The following is a 20,482-nucleotide window of genomic DNA, read 5'->3' as shown; positions in this document are numbered from 1 at the left end:
TTCACCCTCTAGTGAGTAGATTGCATTCATATTTTTGCCACCCAAATGCATTATTTTACATTTTTCTAAATGAAACCTCATTTGCCATGTAGTTGCCCACCCCATTAATTTGTTTAGATCTTCTTGTAATGTTTCCACATCCTGCGGAGAAGTTATTGCTCTACTTAGCTTAGTGTCGTCCACAAATACAGAGATTGAGCTGTTTACCCCATCCTCCAGGTCATTTATGAACAAATTAAACAGGATTTGTCCTGGCACAGAACCCTGGGGGGACCCCACTTCCCACCCCTGACCATTCCGAGTATTTCCCATTTATCACCACCCTCTGAACTTGCCCAGTTTTTAATCCATGTACCATGTATGGTCCATGCCAACGGACCTTACTTTGTACAGTAAACGTTTATGGGGAACTGTGTCAAATGCTTTTGCAAAATCCAAATACACCATGTCTACAGGCCTTCCTTTATCTAGATGGCAGCTCACCTCCTCATAGAAGATTAATAGATTGGTTTGGCAAGAACAATTCTTCATGAATCCATGCTGATTACTGCTAATGATACCTTTTTTATTACTAAAATCTTGTATATAGTCCCTTATCATCCTCTCCAAGAGCTTGCATACTATTGATGTTAGACTAACTGGTCTGTAATTCCCAGGGATGTATTTTGGCCCTTTTTTAAATATTGGTGCTACATTGGCTTTTCTCCAATTAGCTGATACCATTCCAGTCAGTAGACTGTCAGTAAAAATTAGGAACAATGGTCTGGCAATTACTTGACTGAATTCCCCGAGTACCCTTGGTGCAAGCCATCTGGTCCCGGTTATTAATGTTAAGTTTCCTAAGTCTGTTTCTAATTCTGCCCTCTGTTAGCCATGAGGGTTTTGGTTACTGAAGCTCCCCTCGATTCCCTCATGAAGACTGAGGAGAAGAATACATTCAATACCTTCGCCATCTCCCCATCGTTTGTAACCAGATGTCCTTCCTCATTCTTTATGGGGCCAATATGGTCTGTCCTCCCTTTTTTACTGTTTATATACTTAAAGAATTTCTTGGGATTTTTTTTGCTCTCCTCCGCTATGTGTCTTTCGTGTTCTATCTTAGTCGCCCTAATAGCGCCCCAAGAGCTGTCTTGTATGGCAAACATAAGATATGGTAGCAACAAATCCCAATTTCTACCATCTTTGTTGACCACCTTTTTCAGCATACTTTTCAAAGTTTTATTAAATCTTTCCACAAGACCATCCATTTGGGGGTGGTAGACAGAGGTACAGAGATGGGAGATTTTGTATAATTTACACAGTTCATTAGTAACCCTGGACATAAATGGGGTGCCCTGATCGGTTAAGATCCCTTTTGGGATCCCCACTCGACTAAACACCTGGACTAACTCCTTGGCGATAGCCTTAGAGCAGGTGTTACGCAAGGGTATGGCCTCAGGATAGTTCTTCGCATAGTCCAGGATTACCAGAATATGCTGGTGACCCCAGGTAGGCTTCACTACCGGCCTCACCAGGTCCATGCCAGTCCTCTCAAAAGGGACCTCGATTATTGGTAGAGGGACAAGGGGTTTTCTGTGGTAAAACCAACAGACCCAATCTTCACCCTACACGGTGGGTTCCGTTAACAAACCTTCAGGAACCGGGGACCCTCAGAGAACCCATACTCCTGGACCTGTAATAGCACCCCACCAGTAAAACTTTATGGCTTAAAATACCAAAGTACTGGATCCCAGGGTCCAGCTCTCTAAAAAGAGAAGAATTACAGGTAAAACCTTGTTTCTTCCGCCACAAGGCCCGGGTACCATTCAATTCGGCCTAAAAGACAATTTGAATGGATCCGGCTGCATAGCTAGCCCCAGCAAGGATTGCTCCAGTGAAGTTCAGCACAGCACATCTTCACTCATGACCAACACCTTAGACACTGGGGGAAAAAGGTACTCCCGGTATGGGAGGGGTTATATAGGGAGGCAACTTCCTGTTTAGGGTGTGCCAGTGTCCAGCACCTGAAGGTGGCCTATAACCCACATAGTAACTACTATGGCTCTGTGTCCCGTGATGTACGATTAAAGAAAATGCGACGGTGCTGACATTTGGCACTTGGGGTACAATTCACAGTACTCCCTGACATCTGCATACAACCCGGGCCAAAAAAATCTCTGGGCGATTCTCTCCCTGGTCTTTTCGATACCGAGATGTCCCCCACATTACATGACCATGAGCCAGGTCTAGCACCACCCTGTGGAAGGGTTTGGGAACCAGTAGCTGTTCTAACTCGTCCTCTCCACGTTTCACCACCTGATACAGTAAATTGTTTTTAAGGGTCATGTAGGGGAAAGACACCCCCCAATTGGGAACCACCGGTTCCCCATCCACCATCATTACATTTTCTCTGGCTTTAATGAGGGTGACATCTCGCAATTGCTCGGTACAGAAATCCTTTCCTCTGACCTCTAAGTCAGGTACCACATTCTGGCTACTCTCATTGTCAGGGTCAAAGATGTTCTCCTGTTCGTTATGCTAGGGCTGGGAGCTAACTTCCAGGTCCTCTGGCTCCCGAACCATGACAGGGAAAGGAAGAGGATCTCCGGCTTCCTCAATCCTCCCAACTGCCTTCCCTTCCCTTTGGCAAAAAGGGTCTGGTGAGAGTTCCCATTCTTCCCCAGCAGGGGGAGCTCTATCTACCAGCCTCCCTTTGCTCTCCCATAATCTCCAAAAATGGGGAAAATCTCTCCCCACTAAAGCTTTATGAACCACTGAAGGCACCACCCCCACTGAATGTGTCACACTGCCCCAAGGGGTATCAACCTCAACCACCGCTGTCTGGTAGTCCCAAGTGTCCCCCATGGACGCAAATGACCCCGATAGTACTAGGGTGTAGTTTTGTGGGGTTTACACAATCATTTCTGACTAGGGTCACCACACTACCAGAGTCTAGCAGGGCTGTGAGTGGCTTTCAATCCACTGAAATAACACACATTTGTTTTTCGATGTGACTCTGACATGATGCAGTACATGCGACCTGTGCAAAAAGAGATATGCGCCTTTTCATATAAGCATAATCGCATTGCATAGGTTCATCACTTAGAGGACAGTTTTCAGCAATATGCCCTAATGCATGGCAATGATAACACTGTATGTGCTCTACCCCCAGTCCCCTTAACAGTCCCAAAGACCTTCCTGGCTTCTTTGGCCAGTCTCCAGGTCTAGGACCCACAGTCTTATTAGCTGTAACAGCAGTCTTATCAATCTTCCCCATGCTCCTGAACCCTGGAACAGTCTTACCAGAACTGCTGGGCAATCTTGCACCCCTAGACACACCGAAGTGGGGCGTAGACTGATTCAAAGTCCTCAGTAGCAGTGTATCTCTCCACTAGGTCCACCAATTGGGTTGAAGTTTTGGGGTCCCCCTGTCCAACCCATCTCCTCAGAGCAGCAGGGAGCGCACGCAGGTACCAGTCCATTACCACGTGTTCCACGATCTGAGGACCCGTCAAGGTCTCTTGTATGGGCGTTCGTCAAATTTCAAACATTATGGGCCGTTCGCGCCAAATTCGAGTGACGCAATATGGCCCATAATTCACTGCAGCATCGCAGTGCATTGCTGGATGATGATTGGCCAAGCATGCACTATGACCCGCATGCTTTGGCCAATTACAGCGCCGTCAGCACAGAGAGCCATAATTGGCCAAAGGAAGGGTACCTTTGGCCAATTATGGCTCAGAGGAGTAGGTACACGCCCCACACTATATAAGGGCGCCTGCGTGTCGGCCTTATGTAGTGTGTTGTGGCGTGTGAGAGAGACAGTGTCATTTCATTTCAGTTAGATAGAGCAGGCAGGCGATTCAGGTAGCTGCAGTAAGTGTATTTAGTATATATATATATATGCACCCCAGGAGTTGTGTATATATATATATATATATATATATATATATATACACTGTATTCAGTTTAGCTAGATCTCACTTCAGAGTGTTCCTGTTATTCTCGCTGCAGTTTATTAAGTCAGTGTACTGTATACTGGGCTCAGTGTGCAGGTAATGATGATTCCTGTTCTATTCCTAATAATACAGGCAGTTGATTGAGCTAAGCTGCTGTTTATTAAGTCAGTGTACTGTATACTGGGCACAGTGTCCAGCTAAAGCTGACTGCAGACAATTCCTGTTCTATTCCTAATAATACAGGCAGTTGATTGAGCTAAGCTGCAGCTTATTAAGTCAGTGTATTGTATACTGGGCACAGTGTGCAGCTAAAGCTGACTGCGGACAATTCCTGTTCTATTCCCAATAATACAGGCAGTTGATTGAGCTAAGCTGCAGTATATTAAGTCAGTGTACTGTATAATTGGCACAGTGTGCAGCTAAAGCTGACAGCAGACAATTCCTGTTCTATTCCTAATAATACAGGCATTTGATTGAGCTAAGCTGCAGTTTATTAAGTCAGTGTACTGTATACTGGGCTCAGTGTGCATGTAAAGCTGACAGCAGACTATTCCTGTTCTATTCCTAATAATACAGGCAGTTGATTGAGCTAAGCTGCAGTTTATTAAGTCAGTGTACTGTATACTGGGCACAGTGTGCAGGTAAAGCTGACTGCAGACAATTCCTGATCTATTCCTAATAATACAGGCAGTTGATTGAGCTGAGCTGTAGTTTATTAAGTCAGCGTACTGTATACTGGGCACAGTGTGCAGCTAAAGCTGACTGCAGACAATTTCTGTTCAATTCCTAATAAAACAGGCAGTTAATTGAGCTAAGCTGCAGTTTATTAAGTCAGTGTACTGTATACTGGGCTCAGTGTGCAGGTAAAGCTGACCACAGACTATTCATATTCTATTCCTAATAATACAGGCAGTTGATTGAGCTAAGCTGCAGTTTATTAAGTCAGTGTACTGTATACTGGGGTCAGTGTGCAGGTAAAGCTGACTGCAGACTATTCATGTTCTATTCCTAATAATACAGGCAGTTGATTGAGCTAAACTGTAGTATATTAAGTCAGTGTACTGTATACAGGGGTCAGTGTGCAGGTAAAGCTGACTGCAGACTATTCATCTTCTATTCCTAATAATACAGGCAGTTGATTGAGCTAAGCTGCAGTTTATTAAGTCAGTGTACTGTATACTGGGCACAGTGTGCAGCTAAAGCTGACTGCAGACTATTCCTGTTCTATTCCTAATAATACAGGCAGTTTATTGAGCTAAGCTGCAGTTTTTATTAAGTCAGTGTACTGTATACTGGGCACAGTGTGCAGCTAAAGCTGACTGCAGACAATTCCTTGTGTACCTATTCCAATACATCAAAGACAGTATGTCTGGAAGGCCAACAAGGAGAGGCAGACACACACAGGCCAATAAAAGAGGGCAAGCAGGCTCTGTGCCTAGAGGCAACAGTGCTGGTCGTGGATACGGTGCATCTTCATCAGCACGTGGCCGTGGGGCACGCTTGTCCTTTTTTTTTGGCAGCTGGCCGTGTTGAGCCGCAACATGCAGAAGAGTTGGTAGAGTGGATGACCAAACCGTCCTCATTCTTCTCATCCTCTCTCACCCAGGCTCAGGGTACTTTGTCTGCCAAAACAGCTGCCAAAGCGGCCTCTTCCCTCAGCTCAATGGCATCAGTCACTCCTTCCCTAGCCCCAACATGTCCTGAGGAGTCTCCCAAACTGTTTGACCTACATGCTGCAGGAGGATGCGCAGCGTTTTGAGGGCTCCGATGATGGTACAAAAATTGGAAAACCTAGAATCGCGCTATAAAACAAAATTATTGATAAATGGTATGATCATACACTAACCAATCTGATGAACGATCAATACCAAGATTGATAAAAGTGAACAAAAAAGTGTGCAAATTGAAAGTACTGGATAAAAGATATCCCACCTAATGGTGTAAAAGTGTCACGCTAACGTAACAATGATGATATAATCAATAAAAAGTTCATAGTAATTGACCACAAAGAAATGATACCAGAGAGGCCAAAACATTAACCCTTTAAATAAGTCCAGTACTAAATAGTGTCTTGAATGTTGAATAAACTTGTGAAGGGAATCCACCACCGTGCATGCATCAGTGCATGCATCAGTAACACTGTCCCTCTTGTCCACCTGTTGGAGCACACGCTGCGTGGAATAATGGACAGGGCACTTGAGGCAGAACAGAGGGAGGAAGAGGAGGACTTCTTTACCTCTCAAGGCCCCCTTTATCCAGACAGTGTTCCTGCTGGCCCACCGATCACACAGGAAGAGGAGGACCAGGGAGAGGAGGACGAGGAGGAGGATTGTGTTAGCATTGAGGTGGAGCCTAGCACTCAGCATCAGCAGCAGTCTTCAAGGGATCATTTACAGTCCGAAGAAACCCATGGACTTGTACGTGGCTGGGAGGAGGTGGCTGCGGATCATGTCGTCCTTAGTGACCCAGAGGACTCCGGACCAAATGCCTCAGCAAACCTGATCCTGGCCTCTCTGATCCTGCAAAGCCTGCAGAAGGATCCTCGTATTCATGGTATCAAGGAGAGGGATCATTACTGGCTGGCAACCCTCCTTGATCCATGTTACAAGGCTAAGGTTGCGGATCTTATCTTGCCGTTGCAGAGGGAGCAGAGGATTAAACATCTTCGGGAGGCCTTGCAGGGAGGTTACAAATTCCTGGTCCTGGACAACGTGTTGCTGAGGCTTCAGTCAGTCACAGAAGGAGCAGTGGAGAAGGTGGCCATCTGACCGATGCGTTCAAACAACTTTTTAGTCCGCATCCCCAAGGTATGATCAGTTCCAGCAACCATCGCTAGTGTCTGATTTACATGGTGCAGGAATACCTAGGGGCAAGATCAGACTTGGACACCTTACCCACCAAAAATCCTCTGGGTTACTGGGTCTTGAGGATGGATCACTGCCAGTATGCAATTGAGCTACTGGCCTGTCCTGCATCCAGCGTTCTTTCGTAACGGACATTCAGTGCTGCTGGAGGCTTTGTAACCGATCACAGGGTGCGCCTGTCCAACGAATCGGTCGGCTGACCTTCATAAAAATGAATCAGTCTTGGATCACCAGCTACCAAGCACCTGATGCTGATGTAACCGAATAATTTTTTTGTTAATGTGAGATCCCTTCAAGACTGCCTATGCTGATGTTGAGTGACTATCCTGTTATGCTGAGTGACAATCCTCTTCCTCCTCAATTTTCATGCTGATAGCTTGTAAGAACATTTTTGGTTCTGGGCACCGCCACCAGTGGCTAAGGCCCAATATTTCTGTCCCTGTTTAACAGGGGCGTGTAATTACAATTTTTGATGCAATACTTTGCAGCAGGGCTCATTCCTGCGCTCCAACTAGAGTATCTGTGAGGGGTTGCAGTGTTGTGGCACCAGCACCAGTGCCTAAGGCCCAATTTTTCAGTCCCTGTTTAACAGAGATGTATAATTTCAATTTTTGATGCAATACTTTGCAGCAGGGCTCATTCCTGCGCTCCAACTATAGTATCTGTGAGGGTTTGCAGTGTTGTGGCACCAGTGGCTAAAGCCCAATTTTTCAGCCCCTGTTTAACAGGGGCGTATAATTACAATTTTTGCTGCAATAATTTGCAGCAGGGCTCATTCATGCGCTCCAACTAGAGTTTCTGTGAGGGGTTGCAGTGTTGTGGCACCAGCACCTGTGCCTAAGGCCCAATTTTTCTGCCCCTGTTCAACAGGGGCATGTAATTACAATTCTTGATCTAATATTTCACAGCAGGGCCCATTCCTGCGCCCACCAAGAGTAACTGTGAGGCCTTACAGTGTTGTGACAACACCACCACACCGTCCACCACCAAAGGCCCAATTTTTCCAACCCTGTTCAACAAGGGCATGTAATTACAATTCTTGATCTAATATTTCACAGCTGGGCCCGTTCTTGCGCCCACCAAGAGTAACTGTGAGGGCTTACAGTGTTGTGGCAACACCAACACCTAAGGCCCAAATTTCTGCAGAGTATATAGGGCAGGCCCCTACTTTCAAACATCCAACTTACAAACGACTCCTACTTTCAAACAGAAGGAGACAACAGGAAGTGAGAGGAAATCTACCCCTGGGAAGGGAAATTCTCTCCTGTAAGAATTCCTTGTTTTACTAAAAACCCCAAATTTTCAAAATCCAATTGTCATTGGGACAGAAAGTGAGGTGAAATCTTCTGAACAGGTGCACAGACAGCAAAACAAAGGTTACAGGGGTGATAACCCTTCCCTAAGTTTTCCAAAAAGCTTAAAAATAGATTTTTTGGCTGGAGCTACACTTTAAAAATGTACCAGTTCAAAATTATAAACAGATTCTACTTAAGAACAAACCTACAGTCCCTGTCTTGTTTGGACCGCCTGTATACTGCTGTTCAGAGTATATAGGGCCGGGTGGAGCCTCCGACAGTGATGTCATCACGTTTGTTTCTTCAGAGACGTTGGACGGGTGTATACCATAGGAAGTAGAGTGAGACCGAGGGTGGTACCGCAACCCCGGCTTGTCGTATCCACATTACCTGTTTGCAATTGATGACTTCTTTTCTTGTAAGTGCAATATTTAGCTTTCATTAAATTCCAATATCGAACATACTACACTATGGAGGTCCTCTTTGCTTTATGTCTCTGAGTATTCATAGCACCAGTGTGAGTCCCGGATTGTCCATAAAGGGTTGAGGGAGACCATACTTCCCTAATGCTGGGCGAGACTGCTATGGCGGTCATCGCTTTCTGGTAAGCAGGTTATCCATACACTTTGGGTGGTGATTGGAAGCACTTTCGTTTGTTTTGAAGATTTGGTCACGTTCACTTATCTGCAATTCATCTTGCTCATTTAGATGGACACTCTTTTTTAATTATCTATGGACTTATCATTCAATGGGACCTTGCTTTAGTTTTTCTCTTTTTTTTTTCACTTTTTTTCTTTTTTCACTTTTATATTTTTTCACCAATTTTTTATGCATATTCTCATTTATATATGCATGATTTAATTAGCGCTGCATCTTTTGTTGTTTATTTGCACTGTGTTTGAAGTTTCTGTACTGGATTTTTGGATGCCAGCAGCTTTTTTGTTAATTTATATTATTTAGTTATAGCACAGCATTCAGCCTAAGGGCTTTTTTCTCTTCCACTCAGAACAGGCCTCGCCATGTTCGACCAAAGAGGTTGAGTGCACGTGCTCAGCATCATATCCAGAGGTTGTCTTTGGGAAATAGATGTATGAGTGCTGCCAGCATTGCTGCAGAGGTTGAAGGGGTGGAGGGGGGGGGCAGCCCATCAGTGCTCAGACCATACGCCGCACACTGCATCAAATTGGTCTGCATAGCTGTCATCCCAGAAGGAAGCCTCTTCTAAAGATGATGCACAAGAAAGCCCGTAAACAGTTTGCTGAAGACAAGCAGACTAAGGACATGAATTACTGGAACCATGTCCTGTGGTCTGATGAGACCAAGATAAACTTATTTGGTTCAGATGGTGTCAAGCATGTGTGAGGGCAACCAGGTGAGGAGTACAAAGACAAGTGTGTCTTGTCTACAGTCAAGCATGGTGGTGGGAGTGTCATGGTCTGGGGCTGCATGGGTGCTGCCAGCACTGGGGAGCTACAGTTCATTGAAGGAACCATGAATGCCAACATGTACTGTCACATACTGAAGCAGAACATGATCCCCTTGCTTCGGGGGCTGGGCTGCAAGGCAGTATTCCAACATGATAACGACCCAAACACACCACCAAGATGACCACTGCCTTGCTAAAGAAGCTGAGGGTAAAGGTGATGGACTGGCTAAGCATGTCTCCAGACCTAAACCCTATTGAGCATCTGTGGGGCATCCTCAAATAAAAGGTGGAGGAGCGCAAGGTCTCTAACATCCATCAGCTCCATGATGTCCTCATGGAGGAGTGGAAGAGGACTCCAGTGGCAACCTGTGAAGCTCTGGTGAGAAGAGAAAACACAGGCGCCTCTAGGTTAGAACTGTTAACATTTTAATGAGATACAGGTGCATTATCCACTTACATGGAGGTTAAGGAAGTAAGGCATGGGTCCATCCACACTGGTGTGGCGTTCACTGCAGAGCGGCATTCTGAACAGCTGATTTTTCTGCCTGTGCGGGAGAAATCCTAGCCAGCAGGATCTCTGGGACCACAGCGATGAAACTGAGGCTTGGATAAGGCCGAAGGTGAGGACTGGAATGCCGTTAGAAAAAATGCCGTTGCAACCCACCAGTGACGTCATCACGCCCGGCACCGCGTTCCAGCCCTCACCATCAAAGCCTCAGTTTCATCGCTGTGGTCCCAGAGTTGCTGTGGTCAAGAGGTGCAAAGCCTAGGAGCTTCTATTTTACACTCTTCAAACAACTGGCCAGCATAGGTTCAAACCAACAGGACCCTTATCATCTGCTTCAGGTTGAAGTCTATAATATTTCATTTTTATAGTTAAAAGAAGAAACCATTTCAAGACACCACGTGATAGAGGGAGAACATCTTACAGGCTATTTGACAAAATATGATAAATGCATGACATAAACTAAGGATCGAAAAAGAGAGAATAATACAATTAAAAATGAAAATTTCACTGCAGTGAAAGTGTCTCATAGGGGTTGATTTACTAAAACTGGGGAGTGCAAAATCTGGTTCAGCTCTGCATAGAGATCAGCTTCCCAGTTTTATTGTCAAATCCTAACTGAACAAGCTGAAGTTAGAAGCTGATTGGCATTAACCACAGGGTGCAGAATGAAGCATTTTGTTTTATAGGCAGTGCCAATTTTTCCGCAGAATGTCATTTTTTTTAGTTTTTCCATGTTATACTAGGTAATTTTTAAATTTCGTTCTTTATCAGTGAAGGCTGATAAAGTTGGTGAATAGTTTCAAACTGTTATAATAAAAATTAAGATTACGAACCTGCCATGGACTGTCTCCTTTGCGCCCTTTCTTTGCTCCTGTGAGACGGGCTGAATAGTCATAGTCAATGATTTTACTTCTGCCACAAGGAAAATCCTCTGTAAGATATCAGATATATGTATTCAGCACAACATGCACCTAATGTATAACAAATTTTTATCCCTTCCCCATAGTTCAGTTATATGTATTTCTGCTCGGATTGATGCAGTTCAAGGAGTTATTTTGTTAGCGCTGTGAAATCTGGTCTGGGATATGGACAGGTCAAAATAGAAGAGTTTTTGATTCTGGTGCCTGGGGCTCCTGACACCAGGCAATATGAGTATATAGCAGAAGAGGTGGTCTTAAATTTAAGTTTAAAAGGTAAACTTGGTTTAGGTGCTAAGTGTTGTTATGCTGGTGGTGAACTATGTAAGCTACACCCAAAAAAGGCAAGCAGAGGGCAAAGGACTAGTCACCAGTTTTGTCTATAGCACTAGTCTCCAAACTGTGGCCCTTTGCTTGCCTATATTCAGCCCTTGGATTACTATTCCTCCCACTGATACAAGGTATTGTTCCTCCCACTGACACCAATGATGAAGTATAGTTCTTTCCACTGACACCAACGATGGGACACTATTTCTTTCCCTGATACCAACAATGGGGCACTATTCCTTTCACTGACACCAACAATGGGGCTTAATTCCTCCCACTGATATAAATGATGGAATGCTATTCCTCCCACTGATACAATAGATGGGGCACTATTCTACCCACTGACACCAATGATAGGGCTCTATTCCTCCTACTGACATCAATGATGGGGCACTATTCCTCCAATTGACACCAACGATGGGGCACTATTCCTTCCACTGACACCATCAATGGGGCAACGTTCCTCCCACTGACACCAATGATATTCCTTCCGCTGACATTAACAATGGGGCACTATTCCTCTTGCTGATACCAAGGTGGGGGCACTATCTCTGCTTCTACTGATCACATGTGCTATGCCATTTTTTTCTATTCAGACTGGCCACCAAGCCTGTTCACTCAGACTGACACTGAGGCATTCCTACTCCCACTGACCACAGTCTAGTCCCCCCTCTAAAGCTTGAAGGACAGTTATCTGGCCCTTTTCTTAGGAAGTTTGGAGACCCCTGGTCTCCAACTGATATTTTCCTCATTACTGACCTACCCTGCCATGTTCTGCACTTTATCTCTGTATGGAAGCATCCATCTTGGTAGAGGCAGGCCTTTGCTTCCTAATTTCAGAGCTGTCGTCCTAATAGCTGCCAATCTGATTACTTATGAGGGAATATTCAAGAAGCAGCAGACGAGATGGAGGAAGCATAGATCCACAGAATGGATGAAGCAGAAGCAGGGAGATCCTTGCACTACAGGTCCTTGGATACAGCTTTATTTTGAGCAAGGAAAAATGGGCAGCACTACAGTAGTGACATCTTTAATCTTACACCACAATTTGTGAGACTAGCAGTCAGAGGCACAGTGCTTCAGATCTCACATTGCAAATATACAGATTTGAATCTTAAGGCACAGAAAGTACACAGGTGACTTTACCACTTCTAGATGTTCTCTATAAAATAGACAATCTTTACTTTCTGAGTTTAGGTCCACTTACATGTTATTAGCTCAATTGAAGAGCTAAAAATGCATGTTCAGCCAAAACTTGTTCTTTTAATGGTTGGATAGAGTGGGTATGAAATAGACCCTGTTGGGTTTTTACTGTGAACCTTTAAATACATTTCCCTTCATTTATTGGGACTGTGGTCATACTGCTGCAAAGAAAAAAAAACAAAATACTGAACAGCAGTGGGCTTTACAGATGTACAGTGCCTTAAAAAAGTATTTATACCCCTTGAAATTTCCCACATTTTGTCATGTTACAACCAAAAACATAAATGTATTTTACAGAGGTTTGTTAGGGAACCTAAGTGAACAAATAGCATCATGAAGGCCAAGGAACCCACCAGACAGGTTAGAAATAAAGTTGTGGAGAAATAACAACTTAACCACTTGACAACTGGGCACTTAAACCCCCCTCCTGCCCAGACCAATTTTCAGCTTTCGGTGCTCTCACACTTTGAATGACAATTACTCAGTCATGTAATACTGTACCCAAATTATTTTTTTGTCCTTTTTTTCATACAAATAGAGCTTTCTTTTGGTGGTATTTGATCACCTCTGGGTTTTTTATTTTTTGTGCTATAAATCAAAAAAGACCGAAATTAAAAAAAAAAACAAAAAACACATTTTACTTAGTTTCTGTGATTAAATTTTGCAAATTATTAATTTTTCTTCATAAATTTTGGCCACAATTTATACTGCTACATATCTTTGGTAAAAATAAGCCAAATTAGTGGATATTATTTGGTCTGTGTAAAAGTTATAGAGTCTACAAGCTGTGGTGCAAATTATAAAAAATTGATCACACCTAATGTACTGACGACCTATCTCATTTCTTGCGACCCTAACAAGCCATTTTTTGAAAGTAGACATTCCAAGGTATTTTGCAATTCTTTGCAAAATGAAGAATTTTTTCCCCCCACCACAAAATTGTCATTGTAATAGGTTATTTTTCTCACATGGCATGTGTATACCACAAATGACACCCCAAAATACATTCTGCTACTCCACCTGAGTATTACTATACCACATGTGTGAGACCAACATGCAGGGAGCACCATCACGTGTTCAAGGAGCATAAATTACACATCTAACTTGTTGACCACCTATTACTCTTTTGAAGGCCCTGGGGCACCAGGACAATGACACGTGACACTCACGTGGTACTGATGACAGATGGCACTGATACTTGGCACTGATGACACGTGACACTGATGTGGCACTGATGAATGGCACTAATACATGGCACTGATGACACTGATGACAGATGGCACTAATATGTGGTGATGACACGTGGCACTGATAACAGATGGCACTGATGACAGATGGCACTAATACGTGGCACTGATGACAGATGGCACTAATACGTGGCACTGATGGCAGATGGCACTAATACGTGGCACTGATGACAGATGACACTAATACGTGGCACTGATGACAGATGCACTAATACATGGCACTGATGACAGATGCACTAATACATGGCACTGATGACACGTGACACTGATGACAGATGGCACTGATACGTGGCACTGATGACACGTGACACTGATAACAGATGGCACGTGACACTGACAGGTGGCACTGATGACAGATGGCACTGATACGTGGCACTGATGACAGATGGCACTAATATGTGGCACTGATGACAGATGGCACTTATACGTGGCACTGGGGACAGATGGCACTGGGGACAGGTGGCACTGGGGACAGATGGCAGTGGGGACAGATAGCACTGACAGATGGCAGTGGGGACAGATGGCACTGATAGATGGCAGTGGGGACAGATGGCAGTGGGGACAGATGGCACTGACAAATGGCAGTGGGGACAGATGGCACTGACAGATGGCAGTGGGGACAGATGGCACTGATAGATGGCAGTGGGGACAGATGGCACTGATAGATGGCAGTGGGGACAGATGGCAGTGGGGACAGATGGCACTGACAAATGGCAGTGGGGACAGATGGCACTGACAGATGGCAGTGGGGACAGATGGCACTAACAGGTGATGTGGTCACTTTATTTTCTGTTTTTTTTTTTTGCCTGACACTCACCGCTGCAGCCGTTAGCTCTCCCTCCTCTCATGCTGTCTCTGTGTGAGGAGGGAGAGCCGGCGATGAGATATGATCTCATATGTTTACATATGAGATCATCTCTCATTGGAAGCTCCAATCGCGCTGTAAACGGCCGCTGTGATTGGCCATTTACAGTGATCTGTGACTGGCTGTGTCCAAGGCACACGGCCAGCACAGAATTTCCCCCATGCGCGCCTGTGGGAGCGTGCATCGCGGAAGTAAACAGGAGGACATACAGGGATGGCCTCCAGGCCATTGGCGTCCATGCTGTAGCTGTCTTTCGGCTATAGAGTGGGCGCGAAGTGGTTAATTACAGACTAATAATAAATAAATAATATTTTTTTGCTAGAAAATTACTTAGAACTCCCAAACATTATATATTTTTTTCAGACACCCTAGAGAATAAACTGGTGGTCGTTTATATATAGCAATACTTTATGTGACACCGTATTTGCGCAGCGGTCATACAAGCGCAATTGTTTTGGAAAAAATACACTTTTTTGAATTAAAAAATAAGACAACAGTAAAATTAGCCCAATTTTTTTTTATATTGTGAAAGATAATGTTACGCTGAGTAACTTGATACCCAACATGTCATGCTTCAAATTTGCGTCCGCTCGTGGAATAGCGACAAACTTTGACCCTTAAAAATCTCCGTAGGCGACGTTTAAAAATTTCTACAGGTTACCAGTTTTGAGTTACAGAGGTGGTCTTTTGCTATAATTATTGCTCTCACTCTAACGATTGTGGCGATACCTCACATGTATGGTTTGAACACCGTTTTCATATGCGGGCATGACTTACGCATGCGTTCGCTTCTGCGCGTGAGCTCTGCGGGACAGGGCGCTTGAAATTTTCTCTTTTTTTTCTTATTTATTTTACGTTTTATTTTTTATTTTTACACTGTCCATTTAAAAAAAAAATTTGGGTCACTCTTATTTCTATTACAAGGAATGTAAACATCCCTTGTAATAGAAAAAATCATGACAGGACCTCTTTAATGTGGGATCTGGGATAAAAAAAGACCTCAGATCTCACATTTACACTTAAATGCAATAAAAAAAAAAAAAATTAAAATAATTTTTTCTCAATAAAAAAAAATTCCCCTTTAGGACCATTGGGCGGAAGTGACGTTTGACATTGCTTCCGTCATCCAATGTTATGGAGCCAAGCGGGGGCGATCTTTCACTCACTCAGCTCCATGTGTCAGAGGGGGGAGGACCCGATCGTCTCCACTGCTACCGGTGGCTCCGGTAAATGGCGGAGACCATCAGGGAGCGGCGGGGGGGGCCCTCTCCCGCCCCCGATAAAAATTATCTTGCGGCAAATCTTGCGACTTTTATCTGAAAGTGCAACGCCTGCTGTTTAAAAAGATACCGGGGTTATGGCAGCCTTCAAATAGCCGGCGTACAATGACGATGGGCGGTCCGCAAGTGGTTTAAAGCAGGGTTAGGTTATAAAAAAATATCCCAAGCTTTGGACATCTCACGGAGCACTGTTCAATCCATCATCCGAAAATGGAAAGAGTATGGCACAACTGCAAACCTACCAAGACATGGTCATCCAGCTAAACTGACAGGCTGAGCAAGGAGAGCATTAATCAGAGAAGCAGCCAAGAGGCCCATGATAACTCTGGAGGAGCTGCAGAGATCCACAGCTCAGGTGAAAAAATCCATCCCCAGGACAACTATTAGTCGTGCACTCCACAAATCTGGCCTTTATGGAAGAGTGGCAAGATGAAAGCCATTGTTGAAAGAAAGTCATAAGAAATCCAGTTTTCAGTTTGCGAGAAGCCATGTGGGTGACACAGCAAACATGTGGAAGGTGCTCTAGTCAGATGAGACCACAATTTAACTTTTTTGCCCAAAAGCAAAACGCTATGTGTGGCGGAAAACTAACACTGCACCCTGAACACACCATCACCACTGTGAAACAAGGTGGTGGCAGCATCATGTTGTGGGGATGCTTTTCTTCAGCAGGGACAGGGAAGCTGGTCAGAGTTGATGGGAAGATGGATGGAGCCAAATACAAGGAAATCTTAGAAGAAAATCTGTTAGAGTTTGCAAAAGACTTGAGACTGGTAAGGAAGTTCACCTTCCAGCAGGACAACGACCCTAAACATACAGCCAGAGCTACAATGGAATGGTTTAGTTCAAAGCATAATTATGTGTTAGAATGGACCAGTCAAAGTTTAAAACCTAAATCCAGTTGAGAATCTGTGGCAAGACTTGAAAATTGCTGTTTACAGACGTTCTCCATCCAATCTGACAGAGCTTGAGTGATTTTGCAGAGAAGAATGGGCAAGCTTTTCGCTCTCTAGATGTGCAAAACTGGTAGAGACATCCCTAAAAAGACTTGCAGCTATAATTGCAGGGAAAGGTGGTGCTACAAAGTATTGACTCAGGGGGGCTGCACCCCCCTGAGTCAAATGCACCCCACACTTTTTAGATATTTATGTGTAAAAAATTTTGAAAACCATTTATCATTTTCCTTCCACTTCACAATTATGTGCCACTTTGTGTTGGTTTATCACATAAAATCCCAATAAAATACATTTACGTTTTTGGTTGTAACATGACAAAATGTGGAACATTTCAAGGGGTATGGATACTTTTTCAAGGCACTGTAGATTACATAAATATATGAGAGCAAATATTAAAAAAAGGCCAGGAGGAGACCTGTCAAAAATACATTATTGACTCTCAACCAATCTCTATACTGCATTGAGAAGCTTAAACATGCTTATTTGTATAGATTTTATGACAAGTACAAACATTTTATTTTCTCTATCATCACTTGAGGGACTTGATAGTAATAAACTTAGGGATGTACAAAAGCAGTCCAAACTGTGGTCTTCCAAATAACACAAGAAAAACAGTTGAATAGTTGCTTCCAGAACCTTTTAACTGAAAAAAGCAACTGCAGCAGCAGACACATCGATCTTGTAGAAAGTATGTACACAAAACCATGTTGCAGCTATACAAATCTGTGACACCGAGTCCTAGTAATGAAATCCTAAGAAACTCTCACTGCCCTACAGGGGCGGACTAACCATTGAGCCACTCGGGCACTGCCCGAGGGCCCTGGGCCACTAGGGGGCCCCATCAGGGTTGCCAGCCTCAGTAAAACCAGGGACAGTATGTATAAATCTGTGTTTTTTTTTACATCTGTCTGTGTATACTGTGTGTACATGTATGTGTATACTGTGTGATTGTATACTGTGTGTGTGTGTGTATACTGTGTGGCCCCATAATCTCTGATTGCCTGGGGGCCCCATAATCTCCTATTGCCTGGGGGCCCCATGAGTTATCAGTCTGCCCCTGCTGCCCTAGTGTAGTGGGATATAACTGAAAAGGAGGCATTTAAATCTGTAATTTAGAGGCCTGCACAACAACCTCTTGAAGCCATTTAGAAATAGTGGATTTGGAGGCCAGAGAACATCTTTTAGAACTTTCTGAAAAAATGGGATCAGTCTAAAATAAGCAGTGGCACAAAGGTATACCCTGACAGCCCTTACCAATTCAAGGCAATATAGAGAAATCTCCTTGGGGTGAACCATCTCAAAACAATGTTAGATTGAAATACCATAGCTGGATTGGAGAAATAACAGGGGTAGTAATGTGTGTAACCCCTTTGTTGGTGGGTACAGTTAGCTTGTCTTCCACTAGGTGGCTCTGTCCCGAGACAGTATGGTAAATAAAGGTTGTAAGTTGTAATTTACTTGTTCTCAGAGCTAGCCAGGTCACATGATATTGACATCACACATGTGGGCGTGTATATAGGCTGTAGAGGAAATCTCCTACCTGAACTCTCAGCACTGGAGAAACTGTGCAGTTTATCATGTAACCATGGTATACAGATCATCCAAAAAGGTATATAGTGGTAGTATTTTAATGTAAAAAGAAGGTTTGTGGGCACTGGGGGGGGGGGGGGGGGTTGAACTATTTTCATATTACTGGGTTTAGTAACACTTCTCTTTTAGAAAAATCCCTCTTTAGTGATGTCATGAGTATAGTTAGTGCCCATATGAATGCCAGGAATCCCAAGTAGATGGGGCATGTGAGACAGACACTCCAGAGCTGCTAAGATGTAATTGCCTGCAGTATCAATCCAAAGGGCCCTGTTCTAGGCAGGGTGGTACAGACCTGGACTGAATACTAATATGTGAGTAGTGGTGGAAGCCTGGGAATGAGTGTGCCATCTGGGAGCATGCCTGGTTGGGTAGAGCTATAGAAGGGACAAGGAGAGAGAGACTGGTGTACTAAAGGAAGCACCTTCATCCCCCTGAACCTCAGCAGGGGGTCCTGTGATGAGTGGATGGAAGCTAATGCTTAGTATATATATTAGGAAGTGGTCCCAAATCTGTGGTGCTCCCAAGCAGAGGAATGGAGGTGTAGAGGGAATATGGCCTATAAGATATGTGCTTGCATTCTGCACAGAAATAACAGCTACAGAATCTCCACTCCTATGTGTGGCTTTCCACGGCAAAGAATTCTGATAGTGTGTCAAATGTGATGTCAGATGTCATGGAAATTAAGTTAAAGTGTAAAGAGTAAAGTGCAGAAAGTGCATTTTATGTGTGTGTGTAGGGGTGCCCCTGTGGGGTTGCTGCGTGTTTCAACATCCACACATCACCCTGCTTGGTCAGACATCCATTTTAGGCACACTTTCTCCAGTCAATGAACAGTCTCTTGCTTGTTTTTATTAGGGGTTTAAATTTGGATGGGGAAAAGGGGCCAGGATGCCCAAATGATGAATCTTTCTTAGTGGAAATAAAGGTAATTGAATTCAAATTGACAGTCTCTGCTACTTCACATCTCCTCCAGCACACTACTTGAGATCACTTGCTTTCCTCTACTGTCCAATTATAGATTCCTGTCACTGTTAGCACATGACTAGGCCTCACTCTGAATAAGTCCTAACATTTTCCTAGTAGCCATTTCCAGGCGGGGGTCTGCAGTCCCCTCTGTGGTAGCAACTAGGGATGCACCGAAATTTTGGCCACCAAAACATATCGGACAAAAATGGCCCTTTCGGCAAAAAGCCGAGAGAGAATTCTTGCTGAAAATCTCACATGCGCAGTAGAGGCGGCAGAACCCGCGGGTGACGTTGCTTGTTGTGTGGGCGGCGTACACGTTCCTCGCGTTTAAGACGCCGCAATGCCGCACTCGTAAGCACGTTCCCTGCTGAGACGCTGGCACCTTCCCCGCGGACGCTCCTCGTGCTTGTGAGACGCTGCTGGGACCTGAGAGACGCTGCTGGGAATCGAGAAACAGTACTGGGACCCAAGAGACGTTACTGGGAAGCGAGAGACTGTACTGGGAAGCGAGAGACTGTACTGGGAAGCGAGAGACGGCATCATAGAGGGCTGCACATAGCATACTCAAGTACAAGAGTGGGCACCCTCACTTCTGGGTGGCTACCATTACTATTCGCCGGTGAGCATTGCTGCTTTTGCCTTCTTAAACTGACAGAAACAAACTAATAATTTTATTTCTTGATTATTTTATTATAGTACTAGTACGGACTATTTAAAATGACTGTGTGTCTGCACTGCAGTACATCTGATCTGACTTGTAGCAAAAAAAATTATATAATTGAACTGACTGAGTGATTAAATATGATTTGAAATGGAATGTAATGAATTGCAAACTATTTTTTTTTTTAGCTATTCTGTATTATACAGTATAAAATTTATGCGCTTGCTTGCTGTTATTGAATGTGTCCTTTTGACAACGTAGTATAAGTTATACAGTACTGACATGACAGCAAACGCATGAATTTTTTTAAACATGACAGTATGCAATAAATATATAATATATTATATTTCATATATAATATATTAATAATTATATTTATTGCGTACTGTCATGTTTTAAAAAATTCATGCGTTGCTGTCATGTCAGTGTCGTATAACTG

At 43.9% G+C, this 20,482-nt stretch overlaps 1 protein-coding gene across 1 annotated transcript in view; it reads right to left on the bottom strand.

The window, feature by feature from the left end:
• LOC141139538 (vitamin K-dependent protein C-like) overlaps positions 1-20,482 on the bottom strand; it is a 138,310-nt gene that overhangs the window by 47,381 nt on the left and 70,447 nt on the right. The window contains exon 7 of the mRNA XM_073625777.1: positions 10,865-10,962. Coding sequence (XP_073481878.1) covers positions 10,865-10,962 — 98 coding nt within the window. The remainder of the gene's footprint in view (positions 1-10,864; positions 10,963-20,482) is intronic.

Source organism: Aquarana catesbeiana, linkage group LG04 (genome assembly GCF_042186555.1).
Source record: "Aquarana catesbeiana isolate 2022-GZ linkage group LG04, ASM4218655v1, whole genome shotgun sequence".
NCBI classification, from domain to species: Eukaryota; Metazoa; Chordata; class Amphibia; order Anura; family Ranidae; genus Aquarana; species Aquarana catesbeiana.
The sequence above is the reverse complement of the archived record's forward strand: the minus strand, read 5'-3'. Positions and strand labels throughout refer to the sequence as shown.